General features: G+C 47.9%; 1 protein-coding gene across 1 annotated transcript in view; it reads left to right on the top strand.

Moving 5' to 3' along the window:
• Positions 1 to 24,477, top strand: part of LOC144824295 (speckle-type POZ protein-like A) — a 60,903-nt gene extending 36,426 nt beyond the window's left edge. The window contains exons 7-8 of the mRNA XM_078683419.1: positions 22,645 to 22,791; positions 24,352 to 24,477. Coding sequence (XP_078539545.1) covers positions 22,645 to 22,791; positions 24,352 to 24,477 — 273 coding nt within the window. The remainder of the gene's footprint in view (positions 1 to 22,644; positions 22,792 to 24,351) is intronic.
• The last annotated feature ends 346 nt before the right edge of the window (positions 24,478 to 24,823 follow it).

Genomic DNA, 24,823 nt, shown 5'->3' on the forward strand with positions numbered 1-24,823 from the left:
TGCACCTTCAGGATTATTACTTAATCTTTTAGATTACCTGCATATTGATACATTTGTACATAGATCGTTTGCCGACAATAAAGAGCTAACATCGCAATGTATATTTAAAACTTTATTGAATTTTATGAAGTACAATGCAATTGACAATGCGAGAGGTGAAACAAGTATGTCGTCTGTCTTACAGTTGGCCTCAGATTTCACTCGTAAAAAAACTGTGAAATTCAGCAGTTATAATTACCTGAGCTAACTATAACTTGCGCTCCAGGAGTGCACTGCTTATCACCTCATATATTGCATCACTCATGACGTAAGTGCCATCACTGATGACATCATCCAGTGAGCGCATTTTTTCTAAAACTTTAAGTGTTAACCATAAGTACCAAAGTACTAGATTAGATAAAATAATATACTTTCTATACTACTAATGATTGATTCAAGTTCTAGCATATATAATGTGAGTGGCTATAATGTGTGTGTAAGTGGGTGTGTGAGTGGCTGTATGGGTGTATAAATAGGAATATGCATAGCTGTGTGGGTGAGTGAAAAGCTGTGTGAATGGCTGTTAGTGAGTTTGTCATTGGCTGGGTGAGTGAGGGGCTGTGTGAGTGGCTGTATGGGAGTGAGTGAGTGGGTGTGTAAGTGTCTGAATGGCTGTATGAGTGAATGACTGGCTGTGTGAAAGTATGTATGAGGAAGTGAGCAGATGTGTGAGTGCTTGTATGGATGTGTGAATGGGTATGTAATTGGTATGTGGGTGTGAGGGAGCATGTGAGTGCTTGTATGGGTGAGTGACTGGCTCTGTTTTGAGGCTCTATGGGAGAGTGAGTGGGTGTGTGAGTGGATGTATAGGTGAATAAGTGGGTGTGTGAGTAACTGTTTGGACGAGTATGTAACTGTGTGGTTGTATGGGTAAGTGACTGATTGTATGAGTACTTTATGGATGAGTAAGTGGTTGTGTGAGTGCCTGTGAGAGAGTGGGTGGGTATCAGAATGACTTTATGGATGAGTGAGTGGTTGTGGGAGTACTTGTGCGGGTCTGTGAATGAGTATATGAGTGGTTGTGTGGGTGTGGGTATTCAAGGTTGTATGGTGTGTGAGTGGGTGTGTGAGTGGTTCTGTGGATGATGATTACAAAACAAGGAGGTACCCTTTTTCAACTGGAAAAGGGGGAGGGTGTATAACACTACAAAAAATAAAGAACTCCTTTTCCCTGCTTTTGTACAGAATGAGGCTACGTGCCTCTTACAATTCTTAATGTGAGGTATTTACCATTCTATTTCTCATTTAATCGTTCTAAAGTAGGTTACCAAAAAGGAATTTATTCTGTATTGCAAACAACATTAATTACAATTAAAACAGAAAAAAAAAAAAATTCGAGTCTATTCATTATCTATTTTATTTGCTAAAAAGCATGAATTCATTGCACATAACAAATCATTACAAACATATCAATTTTCATATATTAAAAACAAGTCTAAAACACAAAGTTGTTAAAAAAAGTTCGGTTGACGGGGCGTTTCGGTGTTCAGATGATGATCGTCACCTTCTTCAGGACTATACTTTCAAATTAAAACATCTTATTAGACTGAGTGTAGGGACTGCTTCACTTGGGTTCATTGTCTATCTTCTGTGGATGATGTCAGTTTCTGTGAGAATAACAAAAGCATGATAAAGAGGTTCAACATCAAAGCAGTCCTTCGAGTGTCAGAGACTTCATTGCTTTTTAGACCCTCCTTCTAAACCCACAATAAAGATCTTTACTGACTTTATTCCCAGAATTCATAGATGTACAGCTATTCTGTACGCTTCTCCATGAAGCTAGTTTAAAGATGAACATGAATAAAAATTCAAGCTTCTGGTGTCTGACCATTCTTACTATGAGATATCCCTCCACTAAACTTGCTGATTAACTCTGCCGCTGCAAGGCATAACACAGTGGGTTCCATCTCTTTCGGCCCTTTCAAAAATGAGAGCAAGGAGAATAATTTTATCAGTTAAAACAAGTATGCAAAACTACTGCCACCTTTACATTCCTGTTTAAATGTACTAAAGAGTTATGTGACTTTTTGAGTACATTTATTGATCGTCTTCCAAGAGTAATGGGGAAGATTCTAGGAGGTTTTTTAAGAAGATATGGACTCATTCAGGACTAATGAGTAGTGCAGCAAAACTCTGCAGATCTGGTGGATCAAAGCTTTAATCACAGCCTCGTAGTAAAGTGTTTATTAGGGCTCACTGCTATCCCTCTTGCTGAGCAAAACAACTGTGGTCATGCAGCATTCTGTTTCATTTGATACTCACGCAGGCAAAGAAATTCTGTATCACAAAATGAGGCTCAAACTCAGAAATCTAGAGTCTTATAAAGCACTGGGGATTTTCAACATGTAGTTTAAGGCTATTTGAGGGGTCAGAAGTAATCTCTTATCCCTTAATGGGAGAGATAACAGCAGATTCAGCACCAGCATCAACACCAACAAACATTTTCAGTAACAAAACAGCCTCTCATAGCTAAATTAAAGGCTTCCAACTCTGTGGCGTAAATATGGGTAATAAAAATGTAAAAAAAAATTTTAAAAAAAATCCCGTTACAATTGTCTACAGCCAACATGATACTCAGCGTGCCAATAATTTTTGTACTGGAGCTCCTGTTGAAGAAAATTCAATCCCTCCCACAAATGAGTGCAGTTTAGCTTGTGTTTAAAGTCAATCATTTTTATTATGCAGGAAAGCATCGTGGTACACAGCCCAGCTGCCTACATCAACTTGTCGGTAGGGCGTACTCGCATAACAGTGACACAGCTTCTGGGCCTACACCCCGGAGGGCGACCCCGCCTAAATGAAGAAGCTCTAGAAGCAGCCCCATCTGAGCTATAACCACCGCTTTTATAAGGGAACAAACATGAAAAAAAAACAGCCTCCCACCCTCCCTTAACAATTCCCCACCCCCGCATCAGCTTCTTCCCGCACCCGTCACCCTCCAGGATCCACCAGTTCTACCAAGTAGCACTCAAACAGCAGGCGTAGCCCCCACAGGTTCCAAAGGGATGAGTTGTAAGATTTGTAGATATTTCGGGCAGATCTCTTCTCGAAGGTCTTTAGAAAGGAGTTGTAGGAACGGACCCCAGAGCTTAGCATATTCAGAGCCCTTCCCATCCATGCCCAATGAGAGCCGTTCCACGGCTAGAATGTGCCAGAGCCTATGAATCCAATCTCGGGGGCCAGGTACGGCCGGGAAGCCCCATTGCGCCAGGAGGGTAGCTTGTGTTTAAACAAGAAACAAGAAGAAAAGAGCATCTTCCCCAACCTATATCTTTTTAAGAAGAATCTAAACCTTGAATATGAACTAATACTAGATCTAAAATTTGCCAATAAATGGGTCATGAGGGAAGAATTCAGGCCAATGGTACTCCATCAAATGATCCCTCATTTGTTTCAGGTAGGTCAAAAGAACTGCAAGATATATTTTCACAGGGTTTTAGGCTTTGGAAAGAAAACTCCCTCTACAAGGTTCTGCATCTCAGGCTAAAGTCAACAGTTCAAACATTCTCCATGTGTATGTGAGACCCTCTACTGCATAAGTGCTTCTTTTCTTTATATACCCATGCCAAAATGATTAGCTTGTGACTTTCAACTCAGATTCCAGGCGCTAATGGGACTTTCAGACAACTGTGCATCTACTTCTAGACTTGTAGCTTCAAATAACGCACCCCCATGTAATCCTTCAGTCAATCTGTTTTTGTTATGCAACACTTACGGGCAGAATGTACACAAAAGTTGCATAAGGGTCTCTTTTAGGGAGTAGACTGGCAGTCAATCTATCAATCAGGGAATTGTAAGCGCGCTACTCACCCGTGATGGTCTCAAGGCGCTGAGGGGGAAGGGAGGGGTGGTACGCAGGTTTGTTCAGCCGAAGAGCCAGGTCTTGAGAGTCTTCCTGAAGGTGTTCAGGGAGGGGGCGCGTCTGATGTATGTCGGTAGCTTGTTCCAGGTCTTGGCTGCAATGTGCGAGAACGATCTTCCGCCTGCTCTGGCTCTGTGGATGCGTGGGACTTCAGCTAGTGCGAGGTTGGCAGATCGGTTTCTTTTGGGTACGTGGAAGTTTATTCTGTCGTTGAGGTATTTGGGTCTGTTGTGAAGGCATTTGTAGTCGTGAGTGAGGATTTTGAAGGTGACTCTCTTGTACCTGGGGAGCCAGTGAAGTCTCTGCAGGTGCTGGCTGATGTGTTTGTGCCAGGGGATGCAGAGGACGAGTCTGGCTGCGGTGTTCTGGGTTGTCTGGAATTTGAGGAGATGATACTTTTTGATGCCGGCGTAGAAAGTGTTTCTGTAGTCCAGTCTGCTGGTGATCCATGTGTGGGGGACTGTCTTCCTTGACTCCTGGGGATCCATTTGAAGGTCTTTCGAAGGATGCAGAGGGTATTGAAGCAGCTGGAAGTGATGCCGTTAATCTGTCGGTTCATGGTGAGTGATGAGTCGAGTACAATGGTGAGGTTTTTAGCGTGGCCTGACGGGGTGGGTGGGATTCCAAGGGTGCTGGGCCACCAGGTGTTGCCCCATGCTGATGTGGTGGTTCCGAGTATGAGGGCTTCTGTCTTCTCAGTGTTGAGTTTGAAATAGCTGCTGGTCATCCAGACTGGGATGTCTTGCCTTCCTTTCTGGAAGTTGAGTTTTGAAGTGGTGGGGTCTCTGGTGAGGGAGAGAATGAGCTGGGTGTCATTGGCGTAGGATAAGTTGTTGAGGCTGTGTTGTCTGACGATGGCTGCGAGGAGGGCCATGTAGATGTTGAAGAGGGTTGGGCTCAGTGATGATCCCGGTGGGACTCCGCAGAGGAAGGGAGGTAGTCTGATCCTTTGGCTTGTTCCGGTGAGGAATGATCGGATCCAGTCCAGGGCTGTTCCTTGTATGCCGTCATCATGTAGTCTGGCGACTAGTGTGCGGTGGGAGGCGGTGTTGAAGGCTGCCGACAGTTTAAGTAGGATGAGAGCTGCGGAGTGTTCTTGGTCCAGGAGGCCGCTGATGTCGTCTGTGGCAGTGAGTAGGGAGGTCTTGGTGCTGTGGTTCCTAAGGAATCCGGATTGGAATGGGTCTAAGATGGCGTTCTTTTCGATAAAGCGTGTCAGTCCCTGTTGACTATTTTCTCTGCCACTTTGCCTGCGAAGGGGAGGAGCGATATGGGCCGGTAGTTCTTGAGGTCGGTGGAGTCTGCTGTGGGTTTCTTGAGCAGGGGCCTGACTTCTGCACGCTTCCAGTCATCTGGAAAAGTTCCTGTCTTGGAGGTGGTGTTGATGGTGTGTTGTAGTTTTGGGTGCAATGGTGTCTGCGGCTCTGTGGTAGATGTGCGGGGGGGGCAGGGGTTGGGGGGGTCCCACAAGTGGATGCCTTTCATGGTCGTGGTGGTGTCATCGGTCGTGATCGGTGTCCAGTTGGAGATGGTGGGCTGGCTTTGTCCAGTTGGAGATGGTGGGCTGGCTTGTGTCTCTGGAGGCAGAGGTGGTTGCGGCGTCTTGAGGGTGGTCGATGAAGTTGTTGTAGAGCATTTTTATCTTGAGGTGGTGTGTTGTAGTTCGGGTGCAATGGTGTCGGCGGCTCTGTGGTAGATGTGCGGGGGGGCAGGGGTTGGTGAGGTCCCACAAGTGGATGCCTTTCATGGTCGTGGTGGTGTCATCGGTCGTGATCGGTGTCCAGTTGGAGATGGTGGGCTGGCTTGTGTCTCTGGAGGCGGAGGTGGTTGTGGCATCTTGAGGGTGGTCGATGAAGTTGTTATAGAGCATTTCTATCTTGAGGTGGATGTATGTTCCCAGTTTTTCGCAGAGGGCTTGGGAAGGGGTGATGTCTGTGGCTTCGCTGCATGGATTGGTGAATTCCCTGATTATACTGAAGAGTTCCTTGGAGTTGGTGGAGTTTTCGAGGATTTTGTTGTGGATGAAGTTCCTCTTGGTGGTTCTGACTTGGTTGTGGTAGTTCATCGTGGCGCCCTTGTAGGTGGATTGGTTTTTGGTTGTCTTGGTGTTCCTCCAATTCTTTTCCAGGCTTCTGCAGGTGCGCCTGGCTTCTTGGAGGTTGGTGGTCAACCAGGTGGCTTTCCGGGGGCGCTGTTTGGCCGGGTTGCAGAGTGGGGCCAGCTGGTCTGCGCTGTTGGATATCCAGGTATGGAGTTCTCTTGCTGCGATGTTTGCATCGGATGCCTAGATGTGGCTCCATTGGGTGAGTGGGGAGTTCAGTTGCTTGTCAGTAACCTTGCTTCAGTTTCTTCTTGGAGGACGACTGGCTGGTTTTGGTGCCTTGGGTTTTCTAACGGTGAAATGTACACAGTGGGGTTCGGTCCATGGCGTTGTGTGGCTGAAGTGGACGCTGTTGCATGCATCGAAGAAGGGGTCGAGGGTGTGTCCTGCTCTGTGGGTCGGTGTGGTGACAAGTTGGTTGAGTCCAGTGTTGGCGAGGTTGTCACAAAGGGTGGTGGAGTTGGGGTCGCTGGGGTTGTCGAGGTGGAAGTTAAGGTCTCCGATGAGTATGTAGTTTAATGATGCAGTGGCGTGGAGTAGGATGAAGTCAGTGATAGTGGCGTTGAAAGGAGTCCTAGGGCCAGGGGGGGTCTGTAGACGAGGGTTCCTCGAAGTGTGGTGTTGAGGGTTGTCAGGATCTGGAAGTGCAGGTGTTCGGCAGGGAGGAAGGTTTCCTTGGAAGTGGTGAGGCAAAGGGTGCTCTGGTGCGATGGCTAGGCCCCCTCTAAGGCGCCTGGGGAGTGTTAGAAATGGGATTTCTGGTTGGCTAAGGCAGGCGCCAAAACCAGGCAGAAACCACCACTCTAGTCAGGGCAAGGAAGTTACACGCCAAGATAACCCCTGCTCACCCCCTTGGTAGCGTGACACGAGCAGTAAGGCTTACCCCGGAGGCAATGTAAGTTGATTATTTGCACACGCACCCACCAGTAACAACATCCAAGGCCCCCCACAAAAGGAACTCCACACAAGGTTATATAAAAATAGCCTTTGTATTATACCAAACACATTAGATAAGAAACACATAATTTACACTGTGCCATAGGCACGGGCAGAATTTACAGGGGATTATATACATGGGACAGGGCCACATGGACCACTGTCGGGAATAAGCACTTTTTAGGAATAATGCTTAGCACATATAATAACTGTAGCACCAAATAACAAAATGTAGCACACAGCCAGTAACCACTGGTAAAAGGTAAGTACCACCTACGCATGAAAACACCGTCAGAGGTATAGGTTAGACACATGATGCATAAAAACTCATTCAGCGGTGTAGGTAAGACGAATGACGCATAAAAACACATTCAGTGGTGTAGGTAAGACACATGACGCATAAAAACACATTCAACGGTGTAGGTAAGACACATGATGCATAAAACCACATTCAGCAGTGTAGGTAAGACACATGATGCATAAAAACACATTCAGCGGTGTAGGTAAGACACATGATGCATAAAAACACATTCAGCGGTGTAGGTAAGACACATGATGCATAAAAACACATTCAGAGGTATCAGAACAGGGTGCGCAAAACATTCTACACACAGTATATTTCCTAGCACCCTAAGAAGCCCATAAATCACAATTAGCACAGAACTCACATCAAGGTCCAGGTTGCGCCACTGCGCAAAAACCTAAACGTAGCAGCAGCCCACTATTTGCTGGGGGGCTGGGGACAGAACAGGGCCTAAACGCTGCAGCTGGCACTAAGTGCTGCGCAGCTGGGGAAGGCAAAAGTAGGGGCGAAGGAGTGCGACTCACTCCTGAGTCCAAAGAACAAGTCCCCTATGAAGGAAAACCTAAACGGTGCAGCTGCCCACTACTTGCTGGGCAGGGTAGAAAGCAAACTGCGACAGGGGCCCTCACTGGCCCTTAGGAGCAAAACTGCGCAAAAATGTGCAAAGGATTGGAGCGCTCTGGCTCTGAACTCACTGGGGCCCTCAGGGGCAAGAACACGGGCCCCTCTGGCCCTCGGGACCCCCTCTGGGTTCTTCTAGATCATTCTGGCCATCGTTGGAGCGCAATGGCTCTGTCAACCAACGGGCCCAGCGGTGGAGCAATCTAGGCTCTTAGAATGTATTGGGAGCGAGCATGCAGTAATGGCCTGGGCCCCTCGGGACCCTTTAAAACAAGCGTATGGCCCCTTCGTTGGAGCAACCCCCTATCAGGCGGGGCCGCTCAGGAAAATAGTTGGGGACACCGCATTGTGCCTCACAAGGCACCACAACACACGCCCGGAGCTTCCCCCACCATAGCTGTCTAACTTACCGGCTCTCTTGTGGGTCACGGGGCGGCGGCAGGACTTTTCTGGCGGGGCTTCCCTCGACTCTGGGGAGTCCCGCTCTGCCATGGGCGGCCTCGGCCACCTGCTCTACTTCACCCGGGCCCCCTCCTGGGACCCAGGGCTCTCCTTCATCGGCCGCCACCGCGGAGCTCTTCTGCCAGGGCTCCCTCCAGCACACGAGAGCCCCGTAACACCTCGGCTCCTTTCTGCGGGCGGCGGGCAGCATCTCCGGTCTACCTCTTGGCACGGGAGACCGGCAAGGCGGAGATGGATTCCCACAGGCAGGGGGAAGTGGAACAAAAACACGCACTCCAGGGCGCTGAGCGGGACTTCCTGACGGCAAGAGGAAGTCCCGACCCGCTTCAGGCACCGGCTGCCTGACTTCCTGCTTTGCCGCGGCGGCGGCATCTTTCCCGGGGGCATAATGAGGGGTAGGCACCCTTGAGGCATACAATAAAAGTAGAAACGGGGTGGGCAACCGTTAAGGCGCCTATGAACAGGGGTGGCACCCTTAATATAGGAATAGCGATCATCGGGCATAATGCAGGGTAGGCACCTGCACGGTACACAAAAGGGCAGGAGCGCTTCCCTCGGGGAAAATGCCAGCGCTCTGCCCAGGAATAGAAATAAAGCACTCACGAGGCGCTGGGGGCACAGAAACCAGCAAAGGCCCCAGAAAGGAGGATCTCCCTAAAGCATAAAGGGGTCCCAGCAGTCCTGGGCCTAAGGAGGGGAATGCAGGGGCCAGCACACAGGGCAGGAGACAGCCCCCATGGCGGTTCCTCTTGGGCCCCACCAGCACCAGCCCCCTTCTCTTAGGACCCAAGCAGGAACTCCAGGTATCCAGACATCCAGGGGTTGGGCAGGGCCTAGGGAGGCAAGCCTTCCCCTAGGCCCCAGCAGCAGCACGCCCCTGGTAGATTCAAGTCAGGAAACAAGAACATTTTCATAGGGTCACAGCCCCTCTTTTATACAGAGAAATCCTTTGTCTACAAAGGTGCAGGCATGGGGCGAACCAGATACAACTGGTTCCTGAGCACTTTGTTTTGCTCAGCCCCTCTGCCTATTCACAGGATGGGTCAGGGACATCAGACACACCACAGGGGGTGGAGCCAGCATTGTGAGGGGAAAGCTCAGCCCTATTCAGGTCCCAGGTGCACTCCTCCCCGGCCATCAACTTGCAGATCTCCTATTCACCACCGGGGCAGACCCATCCTGACTTCTGGAGCCAGGCACACCAGCCAGCTCCAGGCAATCACAAGCCAGCACCTTCACTGCACAGACAGGCCAACTTCTAGAAGTGGCACTTCCACACTAGACACATGAACGCCGCACACATCATCGCGCAGCATTTAATCTCACGAGTTCTCACATACCAAACTCAACCTTGCACTCCCCACGCATCAGGAATTACCATGGACACTCATTTCCCCCATGCATTCCTATGGGAGGGCAGGCCAATCTCACACACGCACTCAGAGAGCACACGCACTTTACACTGCGCCACAGTCCAACAGGGAGGTCCTTCCTCTGGCTCTTGTATCCGTCCAGGATGGCAGTGTTGATGTCTGGGGTGGAGGAGGCGTTGGTCCAGGTATCCATGAAGAAGGCGATGTCGGGCGAGAGAGTCTATAGTAGGTTCCAGATTTCTACTGCGTATTTGTGTACGGAGCACACATTGAGGAGGATGCATCTGAGGGTGTCTTTGGTGCTAGCGTCGGTGGTGTTGGGGGCTGGGGTGGTGGTTGTGGTGAAGGTCCGACGGCAGTTGAGGCCAGAAAACTGGCAGTGGGCTTTGTTTGTCGAGGTTTATTGGCAATCTTCGCGTGTTCTGGGGAGGAGGGCAGTGGGGGTAGTAGATCCAGGCTACTTGCCCTGGATGCAGTCAGGTCGCAGACGGGCACAACAGGCTTGCCTTTGGCGCGCCGCTGCTGCACGCGTGCCCTCTGCTAATCCGCGCACTTGCCTCCACTAAGTAGGGGAGGGAAAGTGCAGCTGGGATGCGGGAAGGGTGGGAAACGGCGAGCGGAAGGAGGGCGGGTCTTGTGATCGAGGAGAATCGCAGGGAGACTGAGGGGCAGCAGAACCAATAATAACCAGGCAAAATAAATTTAAGGCAACTAACTTGGGCAAATACTAAAAAGAGAATCACTCACACAATGCCAGAAGCAATTTTTTTTTTTAATTAAGGCAACTAAATTGGGCAATATTAAAACCGATTCACTCACACAATACCAGAGGCAAAAACTGGGCATGGCAAAGAGAGCGGGTCGAGAGCAGTCTCGAACCCTGCTCTTCGTGGTCACAGGCGGTTACGGTTATGGCTAGGCAGAGCTGCATGGAGGGAGAGCGGTTCCCAGGCCAGAAGGTCAGGGCACTCGCTCGGTCATTCTTTCAAAATAAATGTTAGCTTCTGAAGATAACTGCATTTCCAACACTTGGACAATTTTTCCTCTCTTGGGCGAACTGACTTCCTGAATTGTAATTGTACTCACAGCCAGACTGCACAGGTGTCCCCTTCAGGAGTGCCTGATGTATGTAAGGTCCCAAAAGACACAATATTGAAAAGAAATAATTCAACTTGATAGCATCAATATTCATTCCTTATGAAGGTGGTGCTGAAAGCTGATCATGCACCATGGGTTTCCTTTTCAAAAACATCCTTCATGACACACATTTGTGGCAGATGCAATGATGGAGGAATAGTGGGCACTCCACTGAAAGTAAGTTGTCTCCTTGACAACAGAAATACCAACATGATTGTGCTGGAATTGAGGGCAGGGTGACTTATGTACTTTAGAGGTCTGATGAGCCCTCTCATTTTCTTAGCTAATGCTACCTGATCCCTTGACACTTATCTTTGTTTTCTCAGGAGCGTTGGCTCAATTTTTCATAATTTTGCCTCAATAAGAAACTGAAGTCGAGGTTGTCTCAGCATTGAAGATTGGAGTGATATTGATGTTATTGATGACTCAACATTGGGTATGCTTCAACATTGAGGGCCTGTTGGTGTGTGCAACTTCCTTGATATTAAAATCCTCTCACTTATCTTTTAGTCTACTCTGACAGGATTGTTAGAATAGGTTGATACACTTTTGTCTCACCCTCTACAGGGCTTCTTGCACTCAGTGTGGTGAGGGTTCAAACTTTGATTTATTCTACCTCAGTGGTGCAAGATGGCCCATTACACATGACCTACATTTTACAAGTGGTCCAAAATGGTAACGTTTATTCTATCCCCATGGACTCCAGCCCTGTAAAGAAGCCATGCTGATGCTGATTTTGAGGCAGGTACCCTCCCATGTGCCCGCCTAATCAAGATTGTCAAATACAGAGATGTATAGCTGTGCATTTTACGATGTTGTGATATTCTAGCCATGTATCCTCCTATGAGAGCAGCTGAAGGGTGATTTGATGCTTTGTTTTCAGTTTGCAGAGACACACAGGTATCCTGCATCTCCTGGTGCCTGGCCATAAAGACTTCACTCTTCAATGTTTTTCTGACGTATTCTAGCCTCTCTTACCAGTTATCACTAAAGGGCAATGCTCTTGTGAGTATGGGGTACAAAGCCTGGTCATCTTTATGTCTGCGGTCTTTCCCACCTCAATCCTCATTGATAATGGACCTCTCGTCAGTTCATGCCATTGCCAGAGATCCAAGGCAGATTTATTAGTTATCTTCCCCACTGAAAGTTATGCATAGGTTCCTCTACTTCTTCTTTACACAGAAAGAGAGGTGGAACCTAGTGAACAGTGTCAGGCTTCGGATGAACTGTAGTCCATCTTAGATTAATGTTTTTTATGATCCGGAAGAGGAAGAAGATAGACAGCAGGGGGCATCTTCCAACAGGGAGTCCTCACAAGGGATTGAATGTCCCTAGGCAACACTATTTAGTTGACTATCATAGTGGCCAACTTGTTTTGAGTTACAGTCCTCTCACACATATTGCCGGTGCCTAATGACATCGTCAGGGATAGGGATGTGGAAGTGGAAGTGAGCAAGGATGACTAGAAGGAGCAAGAGGTAGCAGGGTAAGTTTCCCATGGTATCTTGCATTCTATTGACCCCTTTCTGTTGCCTGAGAATGCATTCCATTTAACAAGAACTAGAGAAACAATGGAACTTTGGAAGATGTGATAAAGATTACCAAGTCAACTTAAGCAGGCACTACTGGGATGGAGAATTCCCAGAAATCTGTACGTTGGACATTATTTCCAGATACCTTGTCCCAGCAACGTTATGATTGCCGATGTGTCCCTCTGATGCTTGTATCTCAAGTGGACCACAGCCCCATATGCCCCAGCAATACCTCTGCTTGCATGCCCAAGGGGAGCACTACCACTTCGGCTGCAGAACTCATCATCTGGTTGGTGGCAGATTTGCACACCCTGGGGGATCTATGCCGAGACAGTGCCCTCATATCCTATGACTCCTTGGTGGAGGGGGACAGTGTGCCCCTGGCCAGTTTCTTCTGAAAAACTCGCTACTTGCGGCACTGGGCAACACATGGGGTGATATGGTTCGACAACTCCCTGCATACCTCACCCTGCAATATCTTCATGTTATCGGTCCAGGCAGACGTCCTACCCACTGATTTGCTATATTTCCACACTGCAACACAGCTCCTACCCTTTTGTCATTCTTGGGAGGGGGACCTGTCCCGTCCTTGCACTGACCAGGAATGAGCTGCCCTATTAGTGATCCCTGTCCATGTCCCCCTTAATGCTTTTTTCTGCCTCATCACATTTTACATTGTCCACAGGGCCTAACTTAGCCCGGCAAATTAAACTGTTTCTTTCGTCACACCAACACCGCTTGTCCTCCATGCCATCTGCTCGATGCGGGCTAATCAACATCCACATGCTATAGGCTTGTTCATCCTTACTGGTGTGGCTACATGATTCAGCTAACCTCTTGTACAGGGCGCCCTGCATTACACACGTGGGAAATATACATTATGGGCCTGTTCTATGAGGCAAAAAGCAAAGTGGGACCTCCTGCTTACTTGATTTGGGCTTGCTAACAACTAAACCCCATATCACATGGCATTGGAAATCACCTGAGCCCTCTTCACTAGCACCTTTGGGGCAATCTCTCCTAAAATGGGCCTAAGTGCTGCATTGCATAGGGGGGTAGTTTAGGGCTACATAAATAACCCATTACTGCCAATTGGAATACCATCCTGCATGATTCTCAAAATGAGGAGCACCCTGATCCAGGATCCCCTGATGCTACTGTGGAGGGGAGGTGGGGGGTGCAACGTAGATGCACAGAATTGAGGCAACATTTTGCAGTGGGCACACAGCGGGGTGGCTCGTCTCTCCTATCTCACCCTACACCAGAATAAAGAATCAGTCTGTTGACAAGCATAACCATGTGTTTTATTGATTGTCACCGGCAACTAGGCATAATGGAGGCTTGGGACTCGAGTTGGGTTTATTTTTATTACTTTGTTGTATCTTGGATACTGAAATCATTTGTTTCTCAATCTGCATGCTACAGGACATCTTACTGGTCTGTTACGATCATGTTGCATAGTCCCTATTGCACTACGACACACACACTGACTTTCCTTCTCGTTTTCAGATATGCCTGTTTTTCTCATAGTTAGGCACTGTAACGGACCATTTGTTCTGTACTATGCTGGGACTCACTAATATTCAGCATAGAGTTTTTGCACATCAAAGTAATTTTATTCAGTGCCAAGGACTACTATGGAAATGTGTGCTTTTTGAGATAAAAAAAGATTATTGCTTTTATCTAATGTTTGTTATAGTGGTGAGGGTGTTGCAGCTACCACAAAGTTATACAAAAGCCATATCAAAACAAGGCATGCATTGACAAAACCAAAATGCTGACCACCAATATCAGATCTATTGCCTTTGCCAGTGCTTGTTTATGTTTTCCATTAGCTTGTTCAAACTGGTTGCACTGATTTTCCATTATGAATATTTTTCGGAAATATTAGCATCCATCAACACATTTTACTAAATGATGCTTCATAAAAATGTCACCTACGGTTTCACAATAGTTTAGCAAAACATTTTTTCCTAGTTGCATTTTTTTGTGAACATTTTATTTTGAATGCAAAGGATCATAATTCTTACTTTTAAAACATCTACATATATTTGCATCTAATTAGAGAGCATCCTGGGAACCTTGTATGTACCCTCATATTGTTGAACTTTGCAAACACGTTTTTACACTTAAAGAACAGTCTGTAGTTCAGTCCGAACTTACAACATTCCCTTAGAGCGCTCAGCCTAATAGGAAAGACTTTGTATTAGTGAAACATAAGTGTACCATTAGTGAACCATAAATACAAGTGCGGACACCATTACACCATTACCATATGGATGCAAATATTACCTTAACTGCAGACAAGGCCTTTTCCTGATCCATATTGTGGTACTGTAAACTGGCAGCCAAAGGGTTTGTGCTGCAGGGGGTTGGGCCTATTTGCCAGAATGAGCAAATAAACATGGAAACTTGTTGTCTTTGACCCCAAAAAATATGTCCTGGGATTCAGGCTATAGGAATTTGACACCCCTGGATTCCACTAAGGAATCCCAAAATGCCCTTCATTAAAAGCGATTTCCACTTCAGAATTTTTTCTGAATGGTTTAAAATCTAGCTGTTAGGGCCTTGTGTTAAGTCCACAGTAAAACTGTTTAGAATTTAAAAAGTGTACTACTAGCTAGGCTCGAAAGCCTATTTTAGTTTTTTTTTTTGTTTTCTAAAAAGGTCCCAGCTTTAGTAACAAGGTCTTCTACAGGAGATCTGGTTCAGGAGCTCAACTTGTCCGCTTATCTGCAGCTTTCATTGCAGCAGTTAGGGCTCCTCTGTAAAACCTATAAAATAAAAACTGGCTCAACTCCTACCAAGGCAAAGCTACACGAGATCTTGGCAGTGTATGACAAGAAAACATTGAGAGGATGATACTGTTCCCCCTGAGGGTCAGGAGAGAGACAGTGGAAGTGAGTAGAACTCAGAGCCTCCTCCCCTAGAGTGAACAGACCTCCAAGAGGAGGATCCTACTCTCAAAAGACTAGACAAGAGGGTGCCAAAATCCTGGCTATAGAGAAAGAAAGAGCTGAGATCGATTAGGACCCATCTCTGGTGGCAACCACATTATAACTAGGGAGAAAGAAGAAGGTTTTGAATCTACGACCCTTAAAGGGATTGTCCCCAAATATGTAGCGGGTGATGGTATCACCAAATGGTTTACAGCCTTTGAGAGCGCTTATAAAATGAGGAGACTCAACCGAAAGTATTGGGGCTCTGTGCCCGGGAGGTGTTCTCAGGAAAATATGGAATAGGCTCCTGACACTGGATGAGACAGATGCCATGTCAGAGCATACATCAACATCAATATTAACAAGCACACAGCAACTAAACTTTGAAAAAGGTGAGTGAGCTTGTAGGCCTCACTCCTGTGATACAGGGTGAAAAGGCCCGGTTCACTACTAATGAGCACTACACAGTATGCTGCCACATCTGTGCTCGTGCTGCTTAACTCCTAGTGAAGGCGGTAGCTTTCCACCACTATGAGGGTATCACTTTGGGCACCCCTCCCGGTCTAACACGACCTGAATCTTTCAGACAGACCTATGTCATGGGGCACACGCTTGAACCTTGTTTGCCTATGATACCAAAAAATCAGCACCGGGTATCCGGACATCTGTTTAAGTGGGTACTTAGAGCAGGGGTACATGTCTTTACCATGCAGAGGACTTATCTGTCCCAACATATGTATCTGAAAGCAACACGTAGTGATAGATTCCTTACCTTAGAATTACCCCCAGGCGTTAGTCTGGATCTGTAAGGTTTTTCGGCAGCAGTACCCCTGCAAGTCGGTAGTCGTCGTCGTGCGGCTCAGCATGCGTCGTTGGCATAGTTGGTGCTGGGATGACGTCGCTGTAACCCACACACGCTGATGTCAGTTCTTTCTTTTTCCACGCCAGCAAGCGCAGATCCGAGAAGAGCAAGTACCCCCAGTCATTTTTTGACTGAATTTGTTTTAGGCCTTTTACCTCATCTTTTCGAGTCAATCGATTAGTGGTGTCGTAGGGTTGCCCGGTTTCAAGAACTATGGGGACTGTCACTGCATGATGGAAACACACCGCATGTGTCTCTACTGCCTGGGGCGCGATCACGACCCTAAGTCGTGCCACGACTGCTGGGCCATGGCGCCTAAGACTTTGTGGGAGCTGTCCCGAAAGTTGCTTGAAGTCCAGCAGTCTGCTCCATGCCGCTCGAGGTTCCGGTCCCGTGGGAGTTCGTGGGACCGGTCGCGGAGTCATCACCATCATTCTTCTGGATCTAAGGCTTCGCACTCGGGGTCAGGTAAGTCGAAGCATTCCAAAAAGAAGTCGAAGAAGCATTGTCACTCTTCGACTTCCCCGACACCTGCTCAAGTGCAATAGTTTCTTGCGGCCATGACCCGACTCTTTGGGCCGTCTGGCCCCACCGGTGTGTCTGTGGGCCCCACGGGCCCGACTGGGGGTCCTGCTTTGCCATCTCTGGCGGGTCCGGCTCAGACGCCGCAGGCCCCCCCAAGTATCCGGGATTGGATCCCGATCGACACCGGTTGACCTAGTGACCCCTCCACCGACTCTGATCTCCCAAGCACCCCTTCCGACATCGCCCCCTTCCTCGGGATGACGACGTCACCAGGTTCAGCCCGGACACGGGGCCGGATCAGCGTCGCCTGACGCGATACGAACGCCAATGGGCCATTTGGTGTGCTATGTCCATCATCCTTATTTTGAGCATGTTTCACAGACTTCTGAGGAAGGGTAGTACTGGGAGGGGGCTGAGGACCCTCTAGTACAGGAATGCGCTTATGATGCGGACTGCGCAGAGGATTTGGGGGAGGCCAGTGGTCTTGACACCTCGCCTGACCTTGGCATGCTGTCTCCTCCTACCGTGGCTACAGAGAAGGGAGACAATTATGCAGTGGTGTTGCATAGGGCGGCCAAGGCTCTCCATCTCAAACTACCTACGGTGGCCGTCAGGACTAACCTCCTGACAGAAGTGCTCCAACCGGTGGCTACATCTTTTGAGCCTTTGCTGGCTTTTAATAGAGCACTGTCTGATGTTCTTTTGGGCACCTGGTCCAGGCCCAACACAGGGGCTGCTGTGGATAGGAAAATGGCCTGACTACATCGCCCGGCACCGGGCGACCCTCTCTTCCTTGCCCAACACCCCACCCCTGAGAGCTTGGTTGTCCAAGCCTCTACATCCCAGAGTGCGTTCCCTACCGCACCTCCGGATAGATAATCCAAGAAGCTGGATCATTAGTAAGAAGATGTTTTCATCTGCCAGCTTAGGGCTGCTGTTGGTGAACACTGCATGCCTCTTGGGCCGTCATAGCCTTTCTCCGCGGGACACGATTGTGCAGGTGCTGCCTAGCAGCCAGGAGGAGGCCCAGGTAGTTCTTGTCCAGGCGGTTGCGGATTGGAGAGGAGCAGCAAAGTTCACCATACGTTGTGGGCTGCACACCGCCGACTCACTGGGCAGGCTTCAGCACCACACCTGGTTGAGGACAACTGGCTTCTCATGGGGTGTCCAGAATACTCTGATGGACATGCCCTTTGATGGCATTTGCCTATTTGGCCATAAGACAGATAGTGCATTGGAGTGCTTCAAGGACTCCCGGGCTACGGCCAAGTCCTTGGGCTTGTGGGTCGCTCGGCCTCCTCCGCCTTCTGCTTTTCGTTCCTTTTGTAGCCACGAAAGGGGCGCCCGACAGCGTTCACAGAGCCACAGACCACAGTAGCAACAACCTCGGCGTGGTTGCAGACGTGGGAACCGTCGAGGCAGTTCAGGGGGCCAGCGGGCGGGTCAGTCCACTTCCACCCCTGCAGCATCCACTTCAAAGCCTTCCTTGTCTGACCTTTCAGGCCCATCAAACACCAGTGGGCAGACAAACACGCCATCATCTCCCACACTGGCGCAACATCAATTGGGACAAGTGCAAATTGTCCGAATGGGCTACTCCCTCCCCTTCGAGACAACCCCTTCAGCCATGCCACCTCAGTACCACCGCATGTGCGGGGATGACTTGGTGCTTCTACAGCAGGAAGTTGCGGCCCTCTTGGCCAAGGAGGCCATCGAGCGCGTTCCGACGCCAGAAGTAGGTCGTGGTGGTTATACCCACTACTTTTTGGTTCCAAAGAAGGACAAGGGCCTGCGTCCTATCCTAGACCTTCGGAACGTCAATCGCTTCCTCCCAAAGGAGAAGTTCAAGATGCTCACACTTGCTCAGGTCTTGTCTGCCCTGGACCCGCAAGACTGGATGGTGGCGTTGGACTTGCAGGTCGCCTATTTTCATATTCCCGTCATGCCTGCCCGCAGGCGCTACCTGCGATTCACGGTAGGCCACGAGCACTTTCAGTTTACTGTGCTCCCCTTTGGTCTTACCAGCACCCCTCGGGTGTTCACGAAAGTGATGGCAGTGGTCGCAGCCCATCTGCGCAGATCAGGGGTTTCAGTCTTCCCCTATCTCGACGACTGGCTGTTGAAGGCGGGCTCGCCCCAGGTAGTAGTCTCCCACCTCCATACTATGGCTGACCTCCTACATTTGCTGGGGTTTTCCATCAACATGCCGAAGTCGCACCTGATTCTCTCACAGAATTTCCTTTCCAGCAGTTCTGGACTCTACGCAGTTTTGGGTTTATCCTCCCGAGCATCGAGTCTGGGACATTCAGGCTATGATTGCGATCTTTCAGCCTCTGTCCCGGGTTTCGGTCAGGATGACCCTTCGACTACAGGGCCTGATGGCCTCCAGCATCCTGCTGGTGGATCATGCCAGGTGGCATATGCGGGCTCTGCAGTGGGACCTGAAGTTCCAGTGGGCACAGCATCAGGGCAATCTGTCCATATCTCGGAGGGCACGGCAATTGCAGTGGTGGCTCACGAATCGCGATTGGGTCAATGGCAGATCCCTCTCCCTTCCCCAACTGGAACATACAGTTGTGACGGACACGTTCCTTCTGGGATGGGGCGGCCACATTGGGGAGGCGTAAATCAGAGGCCTCAGGTCTCCGGCGGAGTCCAAGCTCCACATCAACCTTCTGGACCTTCGGGCGATCCGACTTGCACTGAGGGCATCCCTTACTTCTGTCATGGGGAAGAGTAGTGCCGGTGTTCACCGACAACACAACCGCCATGTGGAACTGCAACAAACAGGACAGGTGGGGTCGTGGTTCCCTTTACCAGGAGGCTCTGGGCTTGAAAATCCGGGCATGTCCCTGATGGTTAAACACCTGGCAGGTACTTTGAACGCCTGGGCGGACAAACTCAGCTGCCGGTGCATGATGGATCACGAATGGCGTCTGAACTCAGACGTGGCGCAAGGTCTCTGTCAGCAATGGGGAGAGCCTTGGTTAGATCTATTTGCAAACGAAGAGAACGCACAATGACATCAGTTCTGTGCATTGGAATTTCCAAGGCGGCACTCGCTCGGCGACACTTTTTGTCGCAAGTGGAGTTGCGGTCTGTTGTTCGCCTTTCTGCCTATACCACTTCTGCCCAGAGTGCTGAAGAAGATCAGGCACGACCGGGCCTAAGTCATCCTTGTGGCTCCGGACTGGGCATGAAGGGTATGGTATCCCGAGCTACTCTGTATGAGAATCAATCCCCCGATCCGTCTGCCTCTTCGGGAGGATCTTCTGTCGCAGCAGGGGACTGACTTTCACCCGAACCTGTCTAGTCTCCACCTCCTTGCATGGAGATTGAGCGGCGGCAGTTGACATCTTTCGACCTGTCTCCCAAAGTCTGTAATGTTATCTTGCCAGCCAGGTGTCCCTCCACTAATATGGTATACGCCTGCAGGTGGAATAAGTTTGTGGCATGGTGCACAGCAAAGGCTGTGGATCTCCTTTCTACCCCTCTTCCAGAGGTTCTTATTTTACTTCTCTCTTTGGCCCAGCAGGGCTCTGCTCTAGGCACTATCAAGGGCTCTCTCTCGGCTATTTCCCCCTTTTTAAGGCTTCCAGATCAGCCTTCCCCTTTCAAGTCCCCTGTTGTAAATAGATTTTTGAAAGGCATAACACAGATGTTTCCTCCATTTCTTTCATGATGCCTCAAGTGGACTTAAATCTAGTTCTTACTTTTCTGATGTGTGCTCCCTTTGAGCCACTTCACAGTTGCCCTCTTCGTCTCCTCACTCTAAAGACTGCTTTCCTGGTTGCCGTCTTCTCGGCCAGAAGGGTTAGTGAGCTTGTCCTTCTTTTCTGCCAAAAGTTGTCACTGCCTTTCACATTGGGCACACCATCACTTTGCCCACCTTCTTTCCGCCTCCTCATCCCTCAAAAGAGGATGAGAGGATCCACCGTCTGGACACAAAACGTGCACTCTCTTTCTATCTGTACCACACACAACAGTTCTGGGTGGATGACCAGCTCTTTGTTGGCTATGTGGGTGCCAAGAGAGGTCGGGCTGTGCACAAGCGGACTATCTCTTGGAGGGTCGTTCTGTGCTTAAAGGCTCGTTACTCCTTGGCTAAAAAGGAGCCTCCGGTGGGGTTGCGCGCCCACTCTACCAGGGTGACGACAGCCACTACTGCTCTGGGACGGGGAATTCCTTGAATGCCATCTGTCGGGCAGCTACATGGGCCTCGCTGCACACGTTTACCAAGCACTACTGCCTGGACAGCCAAGTTCGGAGAGACGGTTTCTTTGGCTGTTCTGTTCTCCAGGACTTTCTGGTGGGATCTTGGTTTGCAGACCCACCACCGGGGTTGGTATTAGTGGGGTATCTATTCTAATGTAAGGAATCTATCACTACTTGTTTCTTTCAGTTGCACAAGTTACTTGCCTTTGGTAACGATATATCTGTAGGAAACATTAGTAGTGATAGATTCCTTACCACCTCACCCATCCTCCCCGTTCTGCGAACTGATTTCTAGGGTTAAGGTCATCCCTTTCAGTGCCCTAGTTTCATGGCACCAGTGGTCAGTTTCTTGCATGGGTCTGCGTTCCTGGCACGGAAAGTTGTGTACAGAACTGACGTCAGCACGCGTGGGCATGTCTAAGTAGCTCTAGCGACATCATCCAGGCGCCAACAATGCCAACGACGCATGAGGAGTCGTACGACGATGCCTACCGACCCGCAGGGATACTGCTGACAAAAAACTTTCCGGATCCAGTCTGACACCTGGGGATAATTCTAAAGTAAGTATTCTATCACTACATATGTTTCTTACAGATATATCATTACGGAATGTAAGTAACTTGTGCATTAATGTTTTATGACCGAATTACGGTAGCAAAGATTAATATTTTACCACGAATTTAAAAATGTAGGGTAACCCATTCGCAAAAAAGAAGAGGTCCTCAAAATACCTCTTACCCTTTGAGAATGTTAAAAAATCAAAACAAAACGACCTGCATTTCAAGCTAAAAGATTGCTTTATTTAAAGTACATCACAGGCGTGGTGGTTCTACTGACCCTAGCATACCACCTTCCCTTTGATGAATATCATTCCTAATAGGTCACAAACTCTGACCAACCTCACTGATATTCATAAAGGTAGATCGATTGGTGACCCACCAGGAATCAATAATTTAATTCTGAAAGTTGCATACATTAAAAGCAATTTCCTAATTTTGATTCATAGAAATCGCAATTTAAAAATTACTATCCCCATGTTAGTAAATTTAGCCCTAAATCTGTAAAGTTGGTAGTAATATGTTTTAGTTACATTGTTGAGGAAAACAAAAGAACTATGGGTGGAATGCGTGAATAAATCTCATCTGCTGGTAATTACTTGGCGTCACCCCCCAGTTCATTGTTTTTTTTTTTTTTATTATTTTTTTTACTCACCCGGCCATCTGATAGAGAAACTGCCCAAATGCAACTTAGCCTTGATCCTGCTCCCAGAGGAACACCTATGGCTCAACTCCGAGCCAAGTCCCCTCTGAGCAAGAACACAAGCAACCTAATAACTGTTTAGGCCTCATTAGGCCTCATCATTGAGGAATAGCTTGAGCCCTGTGGCACAGTGAGCATGGGATTACGTCTGCACTTTCCCATAGCACTTATGGTATTGAAGTGTAGAAAACAAAAAATTAATGGGTGGAATGCTTAAATTAATCTCAACCCCTAGTAACTACTTAAAGCATTTTAATCCATCATTTTTGTTCTCAACATGACGGATCAGACAGAAGCCAGTGATTGCGGATCAGCCCCTATCATCATTTCTTTAAATTCTGTAAGACTATGATCCGGTTATCTTTATTTGTAGCCCGTGAAGATTTTTGACACACTTGAATAATGTAAAAAGATGATTGAATTACAGTTCAGCTTCAGTTCGATGAGTTACTGCAATTATTTATTTTCTTTTGTAGTATGCACTTGATCGTCTAAAGGTAATGTGCGAAGAAGCTTTGAGTGGTAACGTCACAGTAGAAAATGTTGCTGCCAATCTTGTCCTTGCAGATATGCACAATGCAAAGCAGCTAAAAACACGAGCAATTGACTACATCTGTCGGCAAGTATTGTTTTTATACACCATCCTTAATATTTGTGCCTATAATCATTGGGCTTTCTGGTATGATAATTGTCAAATGAAACATTTTGCTAGCAGCAGATGCACAGGGGCACACATCTGGGGTTATGTACCCCTTCAAGAGTGAAATCTTACAACTACACTGACTCAAAATGATGCAGAGTGAGCAGCACAGAAGTATGCATTGAGTGGTGCGATTACTGTCTCTCTGTGTAGCCCTGTCTGCAATGAATGCTTTAACTCTAGAGTAATCTAGTTGGCATGCAATTCTGTTGTTGAATGTAATGTAGCCCCAATCACCACCATGGACCTCTGTGGAAGGGTGTCAACCAGGATGGAATCCATCATGATGTGCCCCACATTGTGAGCCTGTGCTCACAGACGTCATGTGCATCAGGTGCAGTTGTGGACGAGGCACCTTATTCCCCCCCCCGCAAAAAAGGGGTTGCTGTGTTTCACACAACAGGAATACCACCCCCTTTGAGAGGTGCCCTCACAAGTACAAGGAGAAGCGTGGCTCAGTGGTTAGAGGCGGCAGACCTGGAAGCTGAGATCGACCGTGGACCAGGGTTCGATTCCCCGCCTCGGCGGGTCTCAGGCTCAAAATTCCACGGACTCGACAATTCTCGCTCCGGTGCCTACTCGACTCACGGGGTCACACTCTACGACTCTGGGCAATAGCTTGCTTAATCTCCACTACGGCCCCTCGCGGCGGGATGCCTGGCTTTCACCTTGTGGACACCCTGCCGGGGTTTCTCACAGGGGAATACCAGGACGGGTTCCCTAAGCAAGCGCTTAGATACCGTGTCGGTGATTTGCGCTATATAAATACATGTACATTTACATTTACATTTACATTACTCCTACATTGGGAGCACCATCCACCCATTGAAAATTTGCATTATAGAGCACATGCGAGCTATAGCTAAAAAAGATACCACATATCCTGTGGCAAGGCATTTTGCAGAACAGCATCAAAGTAATGGGGATCTATTACGTTTCTTTGGCTTGGATCAGGTGCTTCCCAATATACGTGGAGGAGATAGAGTTATCAAACTAAGGAGACTAGAGTCTCGGTATATAATTGACTTAGAAACGAAAAATCCAAAGGGGATGAATAGTGGAGAAGAAACGGCTGTACATCTGGGCGATTAAGGAAAGTATATGATAGGCATTGGGCACTCGTTGATGGTGGAAAGGTTTGCTGTAATTAAAAATTAGAATTTGTGAAAGGATGTAAAATTGTTCAAGTTAACTAATATTCAATGCAGATCAGATAGGGAAATATTGTTCCTCTTATGATGAGGTTAGGATTTACAAAGCCGATACACGGCGTGATGTAGGTATACTTTAGTATTGCTCATATGCTAATATAGCAAAGTGTAAGCCGATACACGATGGAATAAATATTAGTTTTTATACAGAGCCAATATACGACAAAACTTTGGGGCAATTTTGCTCATTTTCGTTTTTGAAACGTAATTAAGCCGATATATGGCTTTACTGCTTATTCTGAGCAATAATAACACGGTTTCTTCTATTATAGATGTGCAAACTCATAGCCTACATGCGGCAAAACAATGACATTTCTCATCATTGGGAGAAAGTTATGAGCAAAGAAGTGGGACTGATGAGAATTGTGAATAATAACATGTATGAGATGCAACAGTAACTTACTTGTTTTTTAGAATAGAAAATTATTTAATCATGAAATGAATGAATAAGCATTTTTACTATTCAAATATGGCGGTTTGTTTCGATTACAATGTCCCGGAAATCATGTGATCTGCGTTGCATGTTCAATACATTTTTTGTATAAAAAAAGCTGCAGCATTTCGCGTGCTTATGAAACATAAGATGAAGGCGCTTGCCCAAATGTGTCATGTTTTGCTAATGGAATAAAAAACGGATGGTAAAAAATAAAAAAAAAGTAAAAAGTGTATTTTTTCGAAGGATTTACGGAAAAAGGAACAGTAATTGAATTCGCGGGTGCACCTCCGCGAGAAAGGCACCTGTTC

The sequence above is a fragment of the Lissotriton helveticus genome, chromosome 3_1 (genome assembly GCF_964261635.1).
Source record: "Lissotriton helveticus chromosome 3_1, aLisHel1.1, whole genome shotgun sequence".
Classification (NCBI taxonomy): Eukaryota; Metazoa; Chordata; class Amphibia; order Caudata; family Salamandridae; genus Lissotriton; species Lissotriton helveticus.